We start from the raw sequence: 20567 nt of genomic DNA on the forward strand, positions 1-20567 counted from the left end.
GTAACCTAATAAGAAAAAGAAAGGAAAAAGAAAACCTAATAATAAAACATACGTACGCCATTTGTGGAATGTTTCGAAACCAATGCGACAGCAGCGACAAAATCTGTGACCGGGTCCCGTAATGGTGCCCATGTACCAGTTTATTTTTTTGAGGAAATGAGGCGAGTCTCTAAGAAAATAAAACAAGAAAAGTACCCTGAAAGCCACCCACGGCGGACAGGTGTGAATGTAATGAAGAAGGCCGTTACTCTGAACACATGATTGAAGCTGCCGAGCCTTGGAAGTTCTTTAGCGGCCTCCTTCCGAGTCCCGGTCACAGTGTCAGACACGAGCCGACTGGCGTCGCTAAATTGGGCAAAGGCTGTACTTAGAACGTCTAGGTCTTCCTCAAGTGCTATCTGCGTACTCCACAAACCGCTGGGGTCAGCAGCAGTGTGTGTAGTGCGCCCTCCTTGGTGGCAAAAAAGAAAGGAATGATCAGCTGAATGGTAAATGGAGAGTTGATGCACATATATACCACACAAATGATGCCAAATTATCACTTCGCTCTGTGACTGTGCAATGATTTCAGGAACAAAAGAAATGCCCTTCACATTTAAGGAACAATCTGGTATTGAGCACCCCTGCAGGTTACAGGCTCGAATTTAAACACAACGTCATCGCATAGTAGCATAGTATATCTTGTATTTGAGTACAAAGCTTGATACAAAGTATTGAGTACACACATTCTATGCAGTAAAATAAAGAATGATGTTATTTCAGTGACTAAAAGTGTATTTTCCGTACACTTAAGTAATGAGTTCGACAATTAAAGATCAAACGGAGTCGAGAACCACGTTAGAAGTTGGAGCCGACGCATACACGATTACACGTGCTTAATACCCAATTGTGCCTTAACTGTGAATGACAGAATTTTTGTTCATCAAATTATTTCAGCTGCATTTCAAATAAGGTTTGTCTCGAATGTAACGCTGAATGTGCCTCTGAATGTTAATCCTTTCTTGTTTGAAAATTAGGTGCCGTGAGGCTCTCGTTGGCCTGCTCTTGCCGATCTCATATTGCGCAGTTGCCGAGTCTGTTTGGTCACCTTCAGTAAAAATGTTCCTTTTACTTATAAGCTTACGCCTCGTGTCATATTCACACACATGTGAGAGACGTTGGACGCAGTTGTCTTACCTTAAAGGCCGAACGACAGAGAAAGTTTTCTTTTACTGGAAGAAGCCTGGGAGAGGAAAAAAAAACGAAACAGGTGGGAATTCGCCAGTACGATCGCAACAAACAACTGTTTTGTATTCATGCGTGGTTTTTCAGTTTGTCTTTTTCTTCAATTTTGCTTAGAACTTAGACAGCCAGTGGCAAATACAACGACCGACAACTTACTTGGCCATCTCACTGAGCTGTAGCTTGCCGTCTTTATTGCTGTCAAATATTTGTAGCTGCAAAGAGAAAGTGAAGAAAAGAGAGCAACCGGTGAGCTAACGCTGCCCATGCCGTGACACAGGTAGCTGTGAGCCGCGCGGGGTGGCCGACTTCAAAGAGCGACCGCCTCGAGAAGGGACGTGACTCCCCGCGGCACTCATCGTCTTGAGAGAGAGAGAGAGAGCTCGAAAGGCCGAGGTGAGTCAACGACAGCGGCCGCCTTTCTCAGCGATCAAAACTGTTCCAAGAAGTGGCCCGCTGAATGGAGCTTGCTTTTTACGCCCGCGTCTTTCGCCTCCATTCAGCCAGTCGGCATTCCGAAACGTCCGGAGCGCGCGCGTTCCTTTCTCGCTCCCGGGTTTCGGCGGACGAGAGCGGCCGGCTCTTGTTTGTTGCCGTTCTGGAGGCCACCGATACCTTTTTCTTTTTTCGAGTGCGCTTATCCTCGCGCCGGACGGCGGACCATTGTCAGTGCCATCCACCGCAGATAACAATCGACTCGAGCGGGTGGTCCAGCCCACAGGCCGTGCGCTTTCCGCTCGGGGGTAATTTGGGCGGCATTCCTCGCACTTTGCTCGCCCTTCTCAAATTCCGGCCGGGGTCGCGATACGCGCTGCTCGGCGATCATGTATCGGCCGGCATTACAGGGGTTCTCGTTCATCTCGCAGGAATGTCAGCGCGCGCGCGCAAGCTCTTCTCTCTCTGACGGATGACGGGGCTCTCATTGTTCGCGGCTCGGCGCGTACGTGCGCCGCAAACAAAGCGCGGCGACAACTGACAGCGGAATCGGGCAGCCCACTTGCCGGCCCTAACAGGATTTGAAGCGCTCTCTCGCCACCAGTGGCATGCGCTGCACGTCCTCTTGGCCCCTCTTATCACCACCCCCTCTTTTGGTCCTGCTTTAATGGCCTCGGCCAGAAGAAGACAGGGCCGCTAGCCACCCTGTTTTCGCAAAACAAGGAATCTCTCCCGGCGAAGCCTCTGATTAGGGACGTCCAACCGGGGACAGCGACGAGCTCATTGCGCAGCTCTCTGAAGGACAGAGGCGGCAGAGTATTGTCCGAGAGAGATTTATGGCTGGGCCCTTCAGCTCCGCGCTCTCCTCTAAACTCCTCCGATGTCCCAGATTTCGAAAGTAGGCGCGCACGTCCAATCGTCCGATGAATTTGGGCGGCGCGTGCTCACTCACCAGGGTGTCTGTGTACTCGATCAGCTTGTCTTCTTCGATGCTGTCTTTTTTGGCCTCTCGGAGCAAATCCTTCAGGAAGTTCTGAAGAGAGAGAGAGAGAGAGAGCGAGAAGTGACTTTATTTGCACCCGTCAAGTAGATGACGAGGCAGAAGCTTCAGCCTGGACCCCCCATCAGCCTGAATAAAAAGAAAAAAATATAAACATGTGCACATCAATGCGCTGAGTTCCCGTCTCTTCGGTTGTGATGCAGAGTTTATACAGCCTCGTATATCTCTTGTATACTTTCATGAGATAATTGCTTCAAGGAACGATAGATTGTGTTCTCTAAAACGCCCAGGCATGCACGAATCAGGAGCACACTCACGCACAAAATGTTTCTTAGTGAAAGCACGGAGGTCTGTGGCATTGGCCGCTGGATGAAAACGCACACACGTTAGCATCCTGTGGCTGTGGTTTGGTTTATTACACGAAGCTTGATTCCGTGTATCGTTTGCTTACTCAGTTACGCTTGACTACTCACTATTACTTCTGCCTCGGTTCTGTTATCGTTTATCCAACATAACACGCGCAGAGCTTATCCAGACATCGTAAGCATAAACAAACGGAAAGAGGAAGAAAGCAACAAAGATGCTCACTTTCAACTCGTCTGCTTCGATGTATCCACTGCCGTCGGTATCGTATTCACGCCATATCTAGAAAAAGAGAGATGGGGAAAAAAATTACACTGTGCAACGTGTTGTCCTCGGTATAGACACTTGCTTGAAGGCATTTCTAGATGAGGCTTCACTTCCATAACTACATGACAAATACATTTTATTTAGCGAACTGTAAAAGTGATCACTCTTCAGAGTGGCCGTCAATGCGGCACTCAGTTAAAGCGTCTATAATGAATCCAACTTTTTGAAGAACCTGCTTGAAGATCTATCGAAAGATGTACGTGTGTCTTTTGAATACGAAGCAGCAGAAGTTGCAAGAAAGAAAAAAAAGCAGCATTGTCTTTCGTTCTTGATGTTAATTAACTCATCGCTATAGATCTACGCTCTGTCGACACACGCATCATCAGTCTGCGTGTGGTAAGCTTTCGAGCGTCACTGCTAAAAAAAAGAAAGAGAGAAGGATGTGTGGGCGTGCGTGCATGTGTGTAGGTGTGTTCCGTGTAAAACAGTGAGCTGCAACAAATAGTTTCGAATAGAAATATCTATAGCACCAATAGCTTTCTCTCCCTCCTTCAGAAGCCGTGGTCCTTTAGCTAGAGCTTCGGCACGCATAGTGCACTAGCTTTTTACCTAATCGGGAACGCCAGTTGCGAGAACGCCGGCGTACGAAAACTATAGGGCATGGCGCGATGCTTTTCGTATACAATATCAGTTTCGCTCTACTGCTAGCGCGTAACAGATCTTACAATTTGATGTTGCTGTTTGACTTGCATTCCCTTAAGCGCCAGGTTTTGTTTCCCACGTAAGTAAAAAACGGCACGCTTTTATGCGTGCACGGGACAGAAATTCCTCGACCTTTATAGGTCGTGAATTCTTATTGCTTTAGCCGTACTGCAATGTTTAACTGTAGCCCCCCTCCAGCTCTTTAAATCTATATACATCGAACGAGCGTTCTCGAGTTTCAGATCGGAAAGTTGAGGGGGCGCCTTGTGTACTTTTGCAAGGGATCAAAACGTCTCTTCCATCTGCGGAGATTACAGGGCGCTTGAAAGAAAGAAAAAAAAAAGTGTAACGAAGAAGATGAAAGAGAGAGCAAGGAGGAGAGATGGCAGAAAGGCAGCAGTCGAAGGACGTATGTTGACTCGGCCCAGTTACAGTTATAATGCGCAATATGACAAACATTATGGCGATACAGGGAGCTCTAAAGCGGGCCGTGTTCCTCTAGCGCGTTTTGATGCTTTGCGTCTTTGGCCTCTTGTTCCTTTTATTTGTTCGGCACAAACGAGAGGGAAAAAAAGACGAACACCGTAACGAGATTTTCATTTGATGCGTCGATCGACTTCATGCTCGCATAACGTCGCTGAACCGGCGGTCGACGCAGTTCTGGCGAGAGCCGGGACGGGGAGATTCCGCCGCTTGCGATGTTTGCTTCGGAAAAATATAGGCAAGAACGGCTGTCGAACACACTTAGCCAGCTTACTTTTTCCAGATTCTTCGTTTCCTCTTTTCCGTACCGATAAATTTTTCTTGCAGTTCCTATTTTGCCAGAAAGCTCGTGGCACGGCACTACAAAAGAAAACGGGCCGCTGCGCACTAGCTGCCAATTGGCAGTGAAATAAATTAAGGCCGAGGAACCTCGGTGCAAGTAGCACGCGGCGCTGATGGGGTAAGGAATAAAGAGGGATGACAGAAAAAAAAGGAACTTTGTCGAATGTAGAGTGCGCGTACAAAAGCCCGAATCATTTCCGCTGCTGCCGACTTGTTCCAACACTTTTGAAGCGCCTGTGTGCCGTTGACATCTGCCGTTCGTCTTGAGATGGAGCGCTCCGTTTACTTTGTTCTCCTTCTCTTTCCTGTATATTCAGTCGACGTTGATTCTTGGCAAAGGCAGTGCTACGCACCCGAGCGGCGAGCGCTGCTTCCGGAGTCGTGAACGACGTCATTGTCGCGGGAGTTTCATCCCGCGGCGCATGGCTCGAAACTGATTCAGGGTGCTTATACGGACCGCTGTGCCATGCGGCGTGCTATGCGGCGCGTGCCGAGGTGCTCGTCTTGTCTGCGCGAGTAAATGACTAAATGTTACGAGTCGCAAGATAATGATTCTTAGCATGTCCCTACTGTATACGTGGCGGTGCACCTTAAGATTCGCGCTCGTGTTCGTATAAGAGGACATTCGTATAAGAGAGGACGTATAAGAGGAAGAGGTGGAGCGCTTATGCGAAGTGAGACGATCCGTGTTGCGTGCACTTCATTGACCCTGGTGCACTTAATAGCTGACGTGAAATGTCCCCATAAGCGTAGCGCGTCCCACCTGCGTCTCATCGCTGGAGGTGACGGTCGCTCGCCGAGTATACGCTTCAAGTAAAAAGCAGAGAGGTGAAGTTGCACGAAGTTTGTGAAATTTGTGAAAAGACGGCGATTCACCGGGCGGGAAGATATTATGACTGTCTATGCTAGAACACATTAGGTGCGATTCAAAAACGCCTAAATTACGCTCATCATTTTTGTTGGCGAGCCGTAAAGCACCTGCTGAAGAGGCTCCCTTGTACTAAAAAGTGAAAGCTCCAGCTGGCGCAGCTTTCACCTTTCAGTCGTGCCATCCTGCTTGCTCCGGTTTGTTAGTAAGGCGTTTAATTATTTCTGTACGTGCGTTCGGGAAACGAGTCACTTGAGCCAGGATTGAAGTGCTGTATAGCGGCTAGCAAACCTTAATTACAAAAACATTAGATAGCATCTGAGATTCTTGTTGTTAAGCGCTTGTTTACTTTGTTGCTGAGGCGTGTGTGTGTGTGGGGGGGGGGGGGGGGGGGGCTGGAATGTGTGCTCTCGTAAAGACACACACAGAGTGTCTCTGCGGGAGCATTATCACCTACATCACAGTAATTCATTACATGGCAGTGAGAGTCGGCGCAGATTCCTTCATCAAGTAGCGAGTCAGCATACATCAACAGTGTTCTTTCGTTTTTTACTTCAAATATGTAAAGAAAAACCAACGGTAGACTTGTTCATTTCTACAATTACTAACTCAGAATAGCCACGCAGAACGAAATCACTGACGCCAAACTATTCTGTCGCTTCTGAATTCATCTGACAGTGCAACGTATGACTTTTTGAAATATTTGTGTGACCAGAAAGTTAGCAAAACTTTTAAGCTGCGCTGCTGCCTATCTATGCGGCTTAAATCTGTTCTTACGTGCCAGTGCCGAAGAAACTAGGTCACACATTAGCCACGTTCGGCACCGCACGGCACAATAATACAGCGTCCTCATATTCTTCGGCTTGCGCAGCTTTAGTACGTGACCATGCTCTATATAGCAAGATGTTAGGGGGGATTGCTATTGACTCTTTCCTCCGTATACCTACGTGCCGGAGTAGATGAAAGAGAATAATTTTGCTCGTTGACTGGAGCACTGCTCCGAAATCGGCGACGCGTGCCTTTTGTGACGCACAGCTGCCTCAAGGTGTCGCCTCGGCGCGCACCTCGGCGAAGAATACCGGGACAGCGTATAGCTCGTAAATGAAACTCCGGGGCGCTGCTGCGTGCGCGGCGGCGCCTTGTTCCTCGCGGTTGTTCTTGGTGCTGATGTGCGTGCGCCATCGGATTGCAGCAGCTCGTCAGCCGCGTGTAGCGCCCGCGCCTGGCTGATTTATGCCCCGTTTATAACGTTTCTTATCGATTCTGGAGGCCGCCGGCAGCGGATCCGAGCTCCGGCGCCGGGCTCAGGATCTCCACGCGCGCGAGCTCGTAAAAGCGGCTTAGCGATGTCGTTACACGCTACGCGGTGATCCCTTCGCTCTCCTCCCGTCTCAGGTGGCCGCGCATGTTTGCGGAGCCCTGGCGACAGGGGCCGCTCTTTTTGTGATCGCTGCTCTCCCTGCGAGGTATTGCTTTCCTCTCCTCTGATTGCTCACTGAAAGCGCGGGCGTCCGCCTACTTATTGTTTTCTAATGCGTCCGTGGTCGGGAAAAAGAGAGAACAAAATAGCGAGCCCTTATTTAAAAAAAAAAAAAAAGATTACAGGAGTCGACCTGTTTGAGGAGGCCTAGAGGGACGGGGGCTGCAGAAAACAAAGAAGAAATAAATAAAAGGATGACACATCACTGAAATAGCTAAGCAATAAGTACAAAAAGGCGTATGCGTTGGATGTTTCTTTTTTAAATTTAGATCTGCAGACAAAGAAAGGTAGGGTCGGTCAGAGCCGCATTTCTCAAAATCACGAATTCGTTGCTCAACTAAAGCAAGAATATTTAACTTGGCCTTTTTTCGGGTGGGTGGGTTTATTTCTAACCTTCTCTTGTGGTGGGCCCAAATCGTTTCAACAAAATGAGAAAGTGAAAAAAAAAAACAGAAAGTGGAAAGTGAAAGAAAACATAAATAAATAAATAAATAAATAAATAAATAAATAAATAAATAAATAAATAGAGATTCCCTGCTCACCAAACAGAATAATTCGCCAAGAATAATATCCGGCCTGGATATTATGTGACTGTTCTATTCCAAGGCTATTCCTTGCTGTTCTTGGAATAGTCCACATTATCGCCAGAATTTACGGCCGTGACCGGTGGCTGATAAGAAAGTAATAGAATCCAGCTCCTCAGGGGCGTAGCCACGGGGGGGGGGGGGGGGGTTCAACCCCCCCCCCCCGAAATTTTTCAGTTTTGCTTGCGTATATAGGCACGCACACATACAAACGCACGCACGAACATACATAAAGTATGGTTGAAACCCCCCCCCCCCCCCCCCCGAAAAAAATTTCTGGCTACGCCCCACTGTCTGCACCGAGCGCGTAAGGCGGCTGCGACTAGAGGCGGCAGTTCTCTCTGTGTCAGTGAGATGGCAGCAGTTGCCAGGGCACACAGATGCCGCGCGCTGTCCGAATGCCCTGTGACACACTCGTCGGGAATACGCGAAAACAGGTTCCTGGCTCACCCGTGCGTCGCCGTCGGTGGACGCTCGTTTTTGTGCCAGAGGAAAGAGCTGAAGTTTTCTTCTTGTTCGAGTTGTAATAATGGAGATGGACTTCGATGGGATCGAAATGTAAAAACACTTACATTTAATCCCAGATGGCCAAAACCCAAACTCCATTCGGAGTCCCCAACTACCTGGTGTGCCTAATGATCATATCTCGGTTTGGGCACGTAGAACTCTAGAATTTAACTTGTTATATTTAATAATCAAGGCACAGTGCCCGCTCGACAGCTGCCGTCATACCAAGCCTTGTTCCGAGGGAAAAGGAAAGACCGTGTTTCATGGTTTGGGCGCATGTCGCAGAACACGATGTGGTCTAAACTACACTCTAAGAAAAAAAATGGAGTATTCGGGGAGTATTTCTGCCATACAACAATAATCGTCACCCGGCTTGCTTCTAGAAAACCCGGCTCGCCACTTTCCTATCAAGAATGCTATGTCACGCTGAGAGCGCGCGCGCCATTCGTGACCGGGAAGTGCCGGGACCGCGGTGATGACGCAAGGAAAGTACGCGAGGTAGATGACGATTATAGTTGTGTGACAGAAATACTCTCAGAATACTCCATTTTTTCTTATAGTGTAAAGAGGAGCACACTGTACTGCTACGGAACATTGAACCCTATCCTAACATGATTTTAAAGAAAACTTGAGCAGTCAAGTAACAGTTTCATAATCACGAAATTTAGTTGCTTAAGGCCTGGTAACGTCGAACCTCAATTTAACGAAATTTTATTTAACAAGGTCCATTTCAGTGTTACCGAACACTTTCATAGCAGAACAAGTCGTTACCAGCGTTATAGCTAATCTAACATTAATGTCTCGAATTAACGATCTCTTCTCAATCCACGTAAGCATTGGAGCTGCAGCCTCCGTTGAAAGGGAACCACGCGGAGCGGAAGGGCGAACAAAATGCTCCGCTGTGTCAGCCATTCGGTGGCCCAACGGACCCTGGCGTGTTGTGTTCGTGTTCGAGAAATGCGCAAGCGGGAGTAAACGTGAGCTTCTGCGAGCCAACAGCGACAGCCGAACCTGTGGCAGTGCATATTCGGTCGGCTTACTTCGTGGCCGGAGAACGATGAGCTGCGTTTACAACGTAATAAACTAAACACGGGACAATTTTTTGTCGCGCGCATCGATGTCGGTGACGCGAAGTTTTGATGACGGCTGGCTGGGTCACATGCGCGCTTCATGTCGTCTGCATGCTACAAGTAAAAGGCTCACTACTATTGACAAAGATCGTGATCACGTGATGGTAATTTGCATTTATTTCTTTAGGTTATTTTAATGCGTGTGCAGCTCCCCTTCTTCCTTAAGTTGAATGACATTGTACGAACTAGTCCAACAAGACACTCTCCTGAATTTATCTCGTCCACTCTATCGACCTTCCTGACATCATGCCTTCGGGCGTTGTCGACCGTGCAATGCGCCCACGATATCGACCACGACAACTGGTCATTTGTGGCAACAAATGCGCCTCGATGGCTCGTTTCTATAAACGTTATGTTCTTGTGCACTGCACATGCAGGTGTCTATCTGACTGTCCGCGGTGAAGTTCTGGTATTGCAGCGTTCATAATGCGGACGACGTACAGGACTTCCTTGTGGATTGATGACATATTATATTGTAAGTACTAGACGAATTCTCTTACCCAACTTTGTTAGCCTGCGATCGTTTGTGAAGCGATATACGAGCGTATCACTAGTATCACCTCTCGACCGACTCCTCTCCAAACTTCATCACTCTGCAGCCCTTGCTCGCCATAAGCTGTGCCATTTCTGAACGAAATCGTGCTTTTGCGCCGTTGGAACACATCTGCACAGGGATTTATACGCCCCCCCCCCCAACACCTCCCTAGCACCCACCCCCCCCAGGAGGATCCGGACACCCGCCAAAAATGATTTCAGATCAACCCGTATACAGCTTATGGTGGTCCGAAGCTTATTCTAAACCCGCTCCCTTATGTGCCAATATGCAGCAAGTGTACTACTTTACAGGGAAAGGCTAATGATAGTTCGTCTAGTTGTTTGACAGGTAGGAACCTTCTAAAGCGGCTTATGAAAAGTCTGCCCTTCTTATATAACTTTCGGCAGAACCTTTGCATTCTAATTTCACGCTTATTGATTTGTTTAACTGTTTCTGTGAAGATGGCGCTATATTAGGTGCCGCCGTGTTGCTGCATCTTTCAAATGCGCCTCTCCCCGTGTCCCCCCTTCAAATACTTCTCCTCTGCTGATTGCTAATTCGTTTTAATGTAAGTATACCCAATGTAACTGGTTAATTATTTTTCATAGTGAACTCGTGAATCAAGGCTTAAGTATCCGAACTTTTTCTTTTTAATATCTCTTTTTCTATCGCACTTTTTGACGTCTCATTTAATTTCCCTTTTTAATCACATAGTAAAGTGCACAAGTGAGAAATTTTGTTAATCCGCAGCTGTATGTTTTCTATATATGTATAAAAAAATCTCAATTCCTTGGTCTTTGACAGATATCGGGGCATTTTCTTGACAGATATCGGAGCATAGATATCGGGGCATTAGCCCCTGAAAAAATCAATCAATCAATCAATCAATCAATCAATCAATCAATCAATCAATCAATCAATCAATCAATCAATCAATCAAGCGCTCGTGCGGGGCTTATGGCGGGCTTATGGCATAAAGAAGAGGTCCTATGATAAAAAAGAGGGCTAATGGTAGTGACAAGAGCGTGCCCAAATGTAGATGCGAGGATGAGACGTACCTTCATGAATTCCACGCTGGACTCGAGCGGGTTGTCAAAACGGAAGAGCAAGAGGAAGCTCTCTTCCAGCGGCAGCAGCTGGGCTAACTGCGCAAGAGACAATTTGAACACGCAACCATTATAAACAGACAACCGGGAAAACTCGCTGCAGGGCTTAGAAAGGTTGTATTGCAAGGTAAAGGGCAAGGCTAAGACTGAAAGAATGCTACGCGCTCTTAAACGTAAGTTGTAAGTGGCAATTTTTCTACGGTTCTCTTCACACTACCATGCATGTTAGCATTAATATTTACATTTTCGACACTCCGGCATGGCAAGATTGCGCAGCAGGCTGTGCGGGATAACAAAATCGTCATCACACGCAGAATTCGCCGATAACGAAAAGCTACAGCACTGTCCCATGAAAACTAAGAAAACTGCAAGGCATGTTCGAGGGATATTCAATTACGAAGCAAGTTAGTGTTCCCCATTTCGCGGCCAGTTCCTTGTCGGCTTCTCTTCCAATCAAGGAAGAGGGAATTGTTTTTAAATTTTCGCCGCGACAACCTTGATCGTACTGTTTTGTGACCATGCTTTCATTAAAGAAATACTGAAACGCTCAAAGTTAACCCCGAATATTGTTAACTAGCGCCACTTTTACATGGTCCTCTTCAGAGGCGTAGCCAGAAATTTTTCTCGGAGAGGGGCAGTCCGACCCCATTTTCTGTATGTTCGTGCGTGTGTGCGCGTATATACACACATACAGAGTGTAATAACTTTGTTCGGAGGGTTCAACCTCCCCACTTCCAAGCTCCCATCCGGATACGCCAGTGGTCCTCTTGTAGCCTATACGTCCGAAATTATATATTAAGGCGTGAACAGACGCCTTTAGAACTCGATTGTGGTATGTTACGTGGTGGAACATGAGCGCTCACGACTATTGAACGTAATATAAGTACAGTCTTTCCACGTGCTGACGGTACCTTAGCTGGCAACCGGATTAGATTTAAGGCCGGCGTCTTATTTTTGCACAATAACGGCACCTATTATGCACGCTCCGGCATTGGATTCGCATCAAATGCGGGGTGTCCGTTTACCTTGTAGGATAAGCTCGTCTTGTTGCGCCGCGTTTCACGCGATCCGGTAATTGGCTGGCGGGGAAACTTGCGAGTGGCATGTGAACCAACACCAACGAATTCTTCTCGGCAAAACGTTATCGCATTTCACCCATGCAAGGAGCCCGCAGAATGCCGTCCAAGACGCAACAAGCCTTCATTGTTTTTCGAAAAGTGGGCGCCTCTTCGAAGCGCTCGTCCGAAGCACTCGGAGTGCGAAAGTGCTGAAAAATACGGCCGTTTCAACATGAGGACGAGACGATGAAAAGTTATAGAAAGGTTTAAGGTTGTGGCTGAAGATCCTCAGGCAGGGTTCGATGTCTGCTTGCGCGCAACACAGTACGCGAATGAGCTGTTGCTGCGCAGCTTATACTGCGCTGCTGTTAGGCTCTGACGCCTGCGCTGACACTGTGACAGCAAGATGACGACGATGACAGCGGCGCGCCTGCCTTAAGTTGCTGTTGCAATAAAACATTGAAGAATATGACATGACACTTTGGTCAGCTAAGTGCACCTCAATTTCATAGCAAAAAAAAAAAAAAAACAGTAACCTACTTCACAAAACCAGGAAGCGAATATCCTACATCTTAGAAAATGACTACAAAGTACAAAGAAAATGACTACAATAATGAGTTCTTTAGCGCGACACTGACAATGACAGAATGAGGATTAGAACCTAGTAATAATGCAATTTTTTTGCTTTAGGGGAAACAAAAATGAAAGGCAAAAACTGCCTGCCATCCACCCGTTTGTAGCGAGAAGTGAAACAACCATATTAATTCCCTCTGTGCTTCGACATATCGATTAATTGACTTTCGCGTTGCGATCTGCTAGCCTTCTGGTCAGCTCAGACGGTAGAGCGACGACCGCGGAAATTCGTTGGTCCTGGGTATGAACCCCGTACCGGGACGCGCTGTTTGTCAAGCGAGAACCAATGTTTCTGAGAAATCCGTGCTTTTCCCATCTAGCTACATGCTACACAAACAGGTGGACGGCAGTTCTCGCCTTTCATGAACGTTCCTCCACCTTGCGGGCCTGCGCAGAACTGATTTTCCGGACACGAAAATGTTTCAGGGTTGCTAACAACCAAAACCATCCTGTCACGTAAGCACGTTGGTCAGCTTCGCAGATCGTCAGCCCAGATGAGAGCTCTCCTAGATCGTTTAAACTATTTGAACACAGCCACTATGGAGCGCACACTACGGGAATGTCGATAACGAACAATACTAGGGACGCAGCCTCTAGCGATCGCCTCCGCGCGCGCTGGGAGACTGTGTTGCACTGCTATGCCCTTGGCGACCAACTGTGGGCTGTCCAGCGGGCCGAGGAAGCCGCCAAAACTCAAGAACTCCTGGCCGCCACCTGCAGGCGGGACCTTTCACCCGTCCCACAATCTCGCAGGACCTTTAATTAAAGTTATATGCATGTATGTAAAGAAATTGTATTAATCTATTGAATAATTGAAGGAAACGATAATGACATTTGTCGACGCCAATTTAGTATTTATAGAAGAGAAAGAAAGAATAATGAAAAAAAACAAACAAACTGTGGCAGCTTCTCACTAGTGGTGCCAAGCCTGAAGGAAGAGCGCAGCTGGCTGGCCTTCCTTGTTGCTCTTAATTTTTTCCTTATTTTTCCTCTCTGTTTCTTGTATCTCTTTTTTTTTGTATCTGCTACTTTCTATTTATTTCTCTCTGTATATTTCTTTCTCATTGTCGCTTTTTCTTGCTTTATTTCTCTTTGCTCCCTTTATTTCTCCCTCTCTGCTTTTTTCTCCCTCTTTCTCTGTTTTTCTTTATTTCTATCTTTCTGTCTTGCTCTCTGTTTTTCTATCTCTTTTTTCGTGTCTGTTTCTTTCTATCTATTTTTCTCTCTTTCTGTGTCTTTCTATCTTTTTATGTCTTTATTTCCTTTATTTCTCTCTATTTTTATCTTCCCCTTCCCTTCTATCGCTTTCTTTCTCTCTCTCTTTTCCACGTGTTCGTTTTCCTCTGACACTCGCACCTGTTGTACGCGGCAGTGGGGCTTGCCCAATTCCTGTGGCGCATACCCACCTGAGGAGCTTTGCACGACGGAGCACAAGTTACCCATAGCTTAGACAGCGGTAACTGTAGAGAGAATGAAGACGGCGCGTGCCGGTTCATGATGATGATAGTTTTTTACGACGGAGCACAAGTTACCCACAGCTTAAACGGCTTCGCTGTTAAAAGATGGCTCAGTGGCCGAACTAAGCAGGTGTAAAGGTCAGTGGTGAGGATTATAATATAAACAAACAAATAGAAAAACAAAAAAGAGATTCAGTGTGACAGAGGCATCGCGGCATGCATTTAGCAGATTATAAACATCAAACGTCGCCAGGTTCATCCAACCGATGACGAGCGTCACTGTCGAAAACTTTTCCAGCGTCTTTGTTGCTGGCGGGCACTGCGGATAAAGCTGTTGGAACTAGCCTCGTCTTATTCACTTAGAATCAAATAAATTCTTCCTCTGATACGTAGTATCAAGAAAAATGATTGCGCTTTCTATGTGACGCTTGGTTTTTTAACTGTATTCCTTTAAGTTGTTTGGCCAAAGATACTGCATAGATTATGTATCTTATCCTACATCATACCCGAACTTCGTTGAGTACATGCACTGCTTTTAAGTGAACGCATTTTCTTTACATAGAGCTTCTCGATTTCGCTGCTGGCTATACAACTCTCATGGAAGATAATCTAATGCATATAAATGCAAGTATTGCAGAATGCAGCTTCCATTAATGCAATATTGTCGTTATCAGGCAAAGGCACAACGATCGCAGCAGTCGCGTGAAATGCTTTAGGCAGCGTAAGCACGAACGTAATGCCTTTTGTTTTATGCACCGTGCTTTGACGGTTTATTACAAGGAAGATCGGTTATCCTGCGGCGTCGTTATCGGCGGCTCAGATCACTAACTATTGAAGGGGACTATATAATATTGCGTTAACGTTTCGGGCCCCGTAACTGCAGGCGCGGCTACGATCGTGAAAATTTCATTATTCTTTTCTCTCTCTATTTTGCGGGTGTCGTTTTCTCGCTCAGCGAGGATCTTTATTACTAGCCGATAGTTTCGTAAGAGAAAAAAAAATGTTGCGCAGGGAATACGACGGCGTGGTTTCAGCTAGGAGACCGTATCGACGAGACGGCGTCTTCTCGTGGGAATCTCGCCGGTACCGACTGTATACCGTGCTGTACGCGTCGAGGTTGCAAAATAGCGGGCGCCCGTTGGCCGCGCGTATACCTTATTATCGCTGACATCCAGGCGCACCACTGTATCCTTCGTGTTACAACACATGCGCCAAGGGAGAGCGAATAAACCCGACCGGGTAACGAGACCGACCGCGCGGCGTTTTTTTTTAACATACTCCGCGCGCGGAAAATAACGAGCAGGCCCTGCCGGACCGGATCGTGTGTAGTTCCTTTCCTTATCTCTCGTTTTATTTTCGCTGAAGAACCCTAGTTTCTCGGAGCGCGGCGTTCAATTCGCTTAGCGAACCACGCGCCAGTGTTCGTACGGAGGCGGTGTTTGAAAACGGAAGCCGCGGGCCTTTCTGTCCGCTCGCGTTAAGCCGCCTGTCGGCCAGGAGAAGGCGAACGGAAATAAACGAGCGCGGATGGTATCGGTTTGAACGTATTTCCTTCGTGCACGTGAAAACGGACACGCTCTCGAGGCTCGATGATCGATGAGCAACGCCGGGCGACACTATACGAAAGATAACGATCAATACGAATGTGCGCTGGTGTGTTGGAAAGTCGCCGGGCCATTTCGTTCATGGAATAGTGGCTGAAACGTAGGAACGCACCTGTTCCCGGCGTACGCCTAGCATGCGGTCATCCGCGAAAGCCTAATTTCTTTTTCAATAGCAACGACGCGAGCCAGTTTGACCCCCCCCCCCCTCTCCCCCTCCCAGCATGCACTCTCTCTCCTATGCGTATCAGGCTTCAGATACAGCCTGCACAGCGTGCTAGACTATGACTTTGCTGTGCTCGCCCCTGCTCCTTTTAGCTACGAATTCATGGACCCTGCATATGACATAGCCGAACATGGAACGGAATAGAGCAATTATCAGAGCGCAGTGAATAATCTTGATGCGCCTGCACATTATATATACACCCGCTCTTAGATTATACAGGAAAGACGAGCATAGCTCATTCGGCCCTTCGGCTTTGTTCGGGGTTTCGAATGAGCGGATTAGTCGGCGTATGTTGCAGCGACATCGATTAGGAAGGATGGTTCTCAGTGGATGAGGGCTTTGCCGCTCGGCCTGTCGTCGAGAGGGAAAGCCCGCTTTTTCTTCTGTACCGAGGATCGCGGTGTTTGTCTGCGATGCAGCAGCTGCGGTCCTTCATTATGCATAAATGATCGCGAGCTCCACAACCCGTAACAGACTGGTTGCACGTGCTTCGCTCTTGAAAAATTTGCTGTGGAAGTGCGCCCGCGAAAAGCGCCCAACTCAGTTCTCGCTCAGAGCACTGTGGCAAAGCATATGACGCCGAATGCACAATACACGTGTAAGTGACCTCAAAATGCAGTAACTTAAATTTATATACAAAGTGAAGAAGATGAACGAGCTAGGAGAGGTGGCATAAAAAAAAAGAACTCGCATTCACTCCAGCTCGTTTAGAGTGTATGTGAGGCAAAAAACAACAACGCTGTTATGTGTAAAAAAATAAAATAAAAAACGGACTATGCATTGGGATTGACGGATGAAGCTGCTTTGCAATATACATAAACTTGGCGTGAACTATTTTAAGTCTTGGTAAGTAACTTTTCTAGTACGACGCTTCAAGTTGAAATTGCGCCTCTACTAAGATTTCGGTGCAGAATTGCGAAAAACAAACGCCCGCACGTGTAATGTTTCCATCGACTTTTCTTTTTTCGTTTACGTTGGAATCCGTTTTGTTCACGTAGGACTAAAGTTCCTTAACCAAAACGATGGTATTTCTTCTCTTGCTTTAGCTTGAAGTAATCTAATTTGAGGTACGGGCATTTTCCGAACGGATTTGGCAGATTTCGTGACTAGTGTTTGTAATTTTCAAGAAACAAGACGAAATAGAGCGAAAATAAGTCATTCAGTGTTCTAAGTACTAAGGTGGATCTTTTCGCTTTTGCACAAACGGTAACACTGAATTTGGAGCCTTAGGAGTTCGTTAGTATTGGCAAAGAAAAAACAAACAAACTTATAAACAACTGATGTTACTTTACGCTGCTGCTTCTGCTAGAATTGTACATACTTGCCTCTGGACATTGCACACATCGCGTGTAAGAGGGAAATAGTAAAAATACCGAGCTAGAGGGGGGGTGTCGCAGTTCCTGCGGCAGATTAAACTTTAATGTCAGTAGGAGCCTCTAGACCAAAACCCGGTATTGTTCCGCTGTTGGACGCTAGTATATTTCTCTCTCGTTCTCTGCAGAGAAGGCTGCTAGCTGCTTTCCACTTTCAACATTTCGACGAAACCTCATCTCGCCCCCATGAGCTTCTGTTGACTCTCTCGATGCAGTCATGGCGCAGCGGTGTTTGTTTCTTCTCTGCTCTTTCGGAAGGACGTCGCTACAAAAGGTGCAGCCGAAGTTAGTTGCAGCGATCTTTTGGATCCTACGGAGGCCATAGGGCGGGGAGGAGGGGGTTGAGGCCAAATCACCGCGCGGTAACACAAGTCGAGAACGAAAATGTGCGAAGAAAAAAACAAGACAGAAAAGAACATCGATATTGAGTGTTTTGTCGAGCCGACCATGCACAGGGCGAAAACTAGATGGGCTTCGTGCCGTAAAAACCTTGCTGGTGGCGGAAGCGGTAAGCTGGTGGAAGGAAAATGATTTAGAAGAAGGCGGCATACACCAGGAAGTAAACACGACGAGTTGCACTCGAATGATTATACTGTCGAAGCACGTGTATCCGTAACAGCGCCCGAGGGAGGTCATGTGGGTTCGCATTCACAAGGAAAAGAAAACATAAAAAAGTAAACTCTCACGCTAGACCCGTTTGTCTAGCGTGAGTACGTGCCAGTGAATCGCCACTTCAGACCGGAGGCTGTCAGCCAATAGCAAAGAATTGTTACTAATTTCGTGAGCTCGGTCTCGGGTGAAGGCGATGAATTGAAGTGTCAGCTTACGATCATAAATTCATCTACGCACAAGCCCGACCAATATTGATTTTCTGAGTGCTATAAAAATGTGTGAAGGAGTAAACTCGAAGGACCCGTGAATATTCCAGATTTACAGCAGAAATCAGAATCAGCACTCCGCTAGCACTTAATTCCTAATGCAGCCTGTTTGTAAACAACACGACCGCATAGGTAACGAAATGATATGCGTGCCAACTTTGAGCGTGATCCTGGGCGAACGAGAAAAGATGTAAGTTTGCAAGGAAAAAAAATGAAAGGAGTCCGAATATTTTTAAATAGGAATTAAGAATTCAGTGGACGTGAAAAAAGTTTGCAATAGACAAAAAACAAGTACCAAAGACGGTGCCTAATTAACGTCACATTACGTTTGCCAATCTTTTTATTAACGAAATGTATGGAATACATAGATATATGTAATACATAGATAGATTTAGAGAATACATAGATTTGAAGATCTGCAGATGCCGATTACATATTTCCGAGAAAACGATATAATCGTAAGTGACATTAGTAGATGCCGGTCGAAATTAATGACCTCAGGTGCAAGTATGGCGCATAGTTGATGAAGCGTTAATTTCGCTAGCCTTGAGTGGTATTCATGGGAGAATAGAGAAGAGATATGACTTCGAATAAAGGCAGACAAGAATCTAAAAAAAGAAAAGTTAGTTTCAAATGTCCTGAGACAATTGTGAACGGCGGAATTAAGAGCATGAGGTGGAATAATTGAAGGCTGGAAGAGTGCAAAGCTCGTATAAGAAAGCTGCGAACCAAATTATGCAGGACCTAGTCGAAGCGTTCCGCAAACGTCAGACAGAAAGGAAAAAAAAAAAAAATAGGCGAATGTAAGGAGGACAACCGAACGAACTACCCCACTTGGCAGATAAGAAAAAAAAAAGGGGTAGAAAAAAAAAAAGAGCGAGAACTGCTTGCATGCCGGAGGACGCACAAGATAATTATGAGGTAAATAAAGGCGGGCGCGTATGGGTGCTGTCTAAGGGCTAATTCGCTTGCCGGCCCCCTATCAACCCATTTAAGTCAACTGATTCATCAATACTTAGCTATTCCCGCTATCGGGGTTCCGAGAAAGACTCCGTCTACGCGAAGTATCGTTGCCACAAAAGAGTGGCCGTTTACTGAGCAATTACGAGGAGCCGTGCATTTTTTACGCCGCTGCTTGCAGTCACGTGACTAAAACACTTGCCGCTGGGCTAGTGGGTGCATAATTGCTCAGGTGGACATTGGCGGAAGTGAAATAAAAGTGAATAAACGCAAGTGCAAAACGAGCAGTGCGAACGCCTCGTCTTTGTGTTTTGTTTTCTGTACTTCTTGTTTTCCCGCTTATCTTCTTCTCAATGTAATAGTGTTTGCATTAAGGCCACCTGGATTTCTGTGCTTTGCACACGTCAGTCGGTATAGAGTTTTTGTCGGTGTAATGTGTTGTGATGCAACATTACATTTAGCTCTGGATGCAAATAACGGTAATTTTCAATATCCCACTGGTGTATAAGCGATAGAACGTTGGTGGTACATGTTAGTCGTATGGCGTTTCTCTTTTACGAAATTGTAACTGTCGTATTGCCTAAGAGGTCTCTGCACACATAACACACGCGACTATAACGACGTTAAGAGCCTCTTGTGTTTCTTAAGCTTTAACCTTCATTTATCTCCTCCTTAGATAAAGATACCGGCCTGTGAAACGTTAATCAAGCCTAAACTGAAATCTGCATGCTCAGTTTGGGACCCACGTCAAATTAACATTGTCAACACTATGGAACTGATTCAAGCTCGTGCAGTTCGATTAATTTACTCTGACTGCTCTTTCCGTTCTGGCGTTACCAGCATCAAATCAGGCGCTATGCTTTCCCATCGTTTCGTCGCGCCAGGAGTCGCTGAGGACTTTGCGGCGCAAGCTCTATTACGCAGCATTTGCAGTCACAGCCATTGTCTAAGCCTCATCTTTCAAATCACCTCGACCATAATGTTCACGTTGAACTATTTGCTCACTGTATGTTTCACTGTGTGTATTGTTTACCTGTGCCCGCCTCTCACGTAAAACCCCTTTGGTGTGTTTGAGGTACTGATTAAATAAATAAATAAATAAATAAATAAATAAATAAATAAATAAATAAATAAATAGATAGATAGATAGATAGATAGATAGATAGATAGATAGATAGATAGATAGATAGATAGATAGATAGATAGATAGATAGATAGATAGATAGATAGATAGATAGATAGATAGATAGATAAGCAAGCTTTATTTCTGGCTTCGTATAAGCTACCTCTTTCACTAGACTTTCGCTTGTAGCGAAGATTGCGCGTGTTCCAGAACACATTCACAATGCTGCATATTT

At 46.3% G+C, this 20567-nt stretch overlaps 1 protein-coding gene and 1 long non-coding RNA gene across 3 annotated transcripts in view; one reads left to right on the forward strand and one right to left on the reverse strand.

Annotated features, from left to right (window-relative positions):
- Nucleotides 1–20567, forward strand: part of LOC119378516 (uncharacterized) — a 40521-nt gene that overhangs the window by 14374 nt on the left and 5580 nt on the right. The window contains exon 3 of the long non-coding RNA XR_005181011.2: nt 9760–9857. This is a non-coding gene — a long non-coding RNA (uncharacterized LOC119378516). The remainder of the gene's footprint in view (nt 1–9759; nt 9858–20567) is intronic.
- The window catches only part of LOC119378497 (calbindin-32), a 194508-nt gene that overhangs the window by 10126 nt on the left and 163815 nt on the right, over nt 1–20567 (reverse strand). For both annotated transcript variants that reach the window (XM_037647614.2, XM_037647620.2), the window contains exons 4-8: nt 10976–11062; nt 3245–3301; nt 2609–2689; nt 1381–1436; nt 1177–1222 (exon numbers count right to left, since the gene is read on the reverse strand). In XM_037647614.2, the coding sequence (XP_037503542.1) occupies nt 1177–1222; nt 1381–1436; nt 2609–2689; nt 3245–3301; nt 10976–11062 (327 nt within the window). The remainder of the gene's footprint in view (nt 1–1176; nt 1223–1380; nt 1437–2608; nt 2690–3244; nt 3302–10975; nt 11063–20567) is intronic.

This window comes from Rhipicephalus sanguineus, chromosome 1 (assembly GCF_013339695.2).
Source record: "Rhipicephalus sanguineus isolate Rsan-2018 chromosome 1, BIME_Rsan_1.4, whole genome shotgun sequence".
In the NCBI taxonomy this organism is placed as follows: Eukaryota; Metazoa; Arthropoda; class Arachnida; order Ixodida; family Ixodidae; genus Rhipicephalus; species Rhipicephalus sanguineus.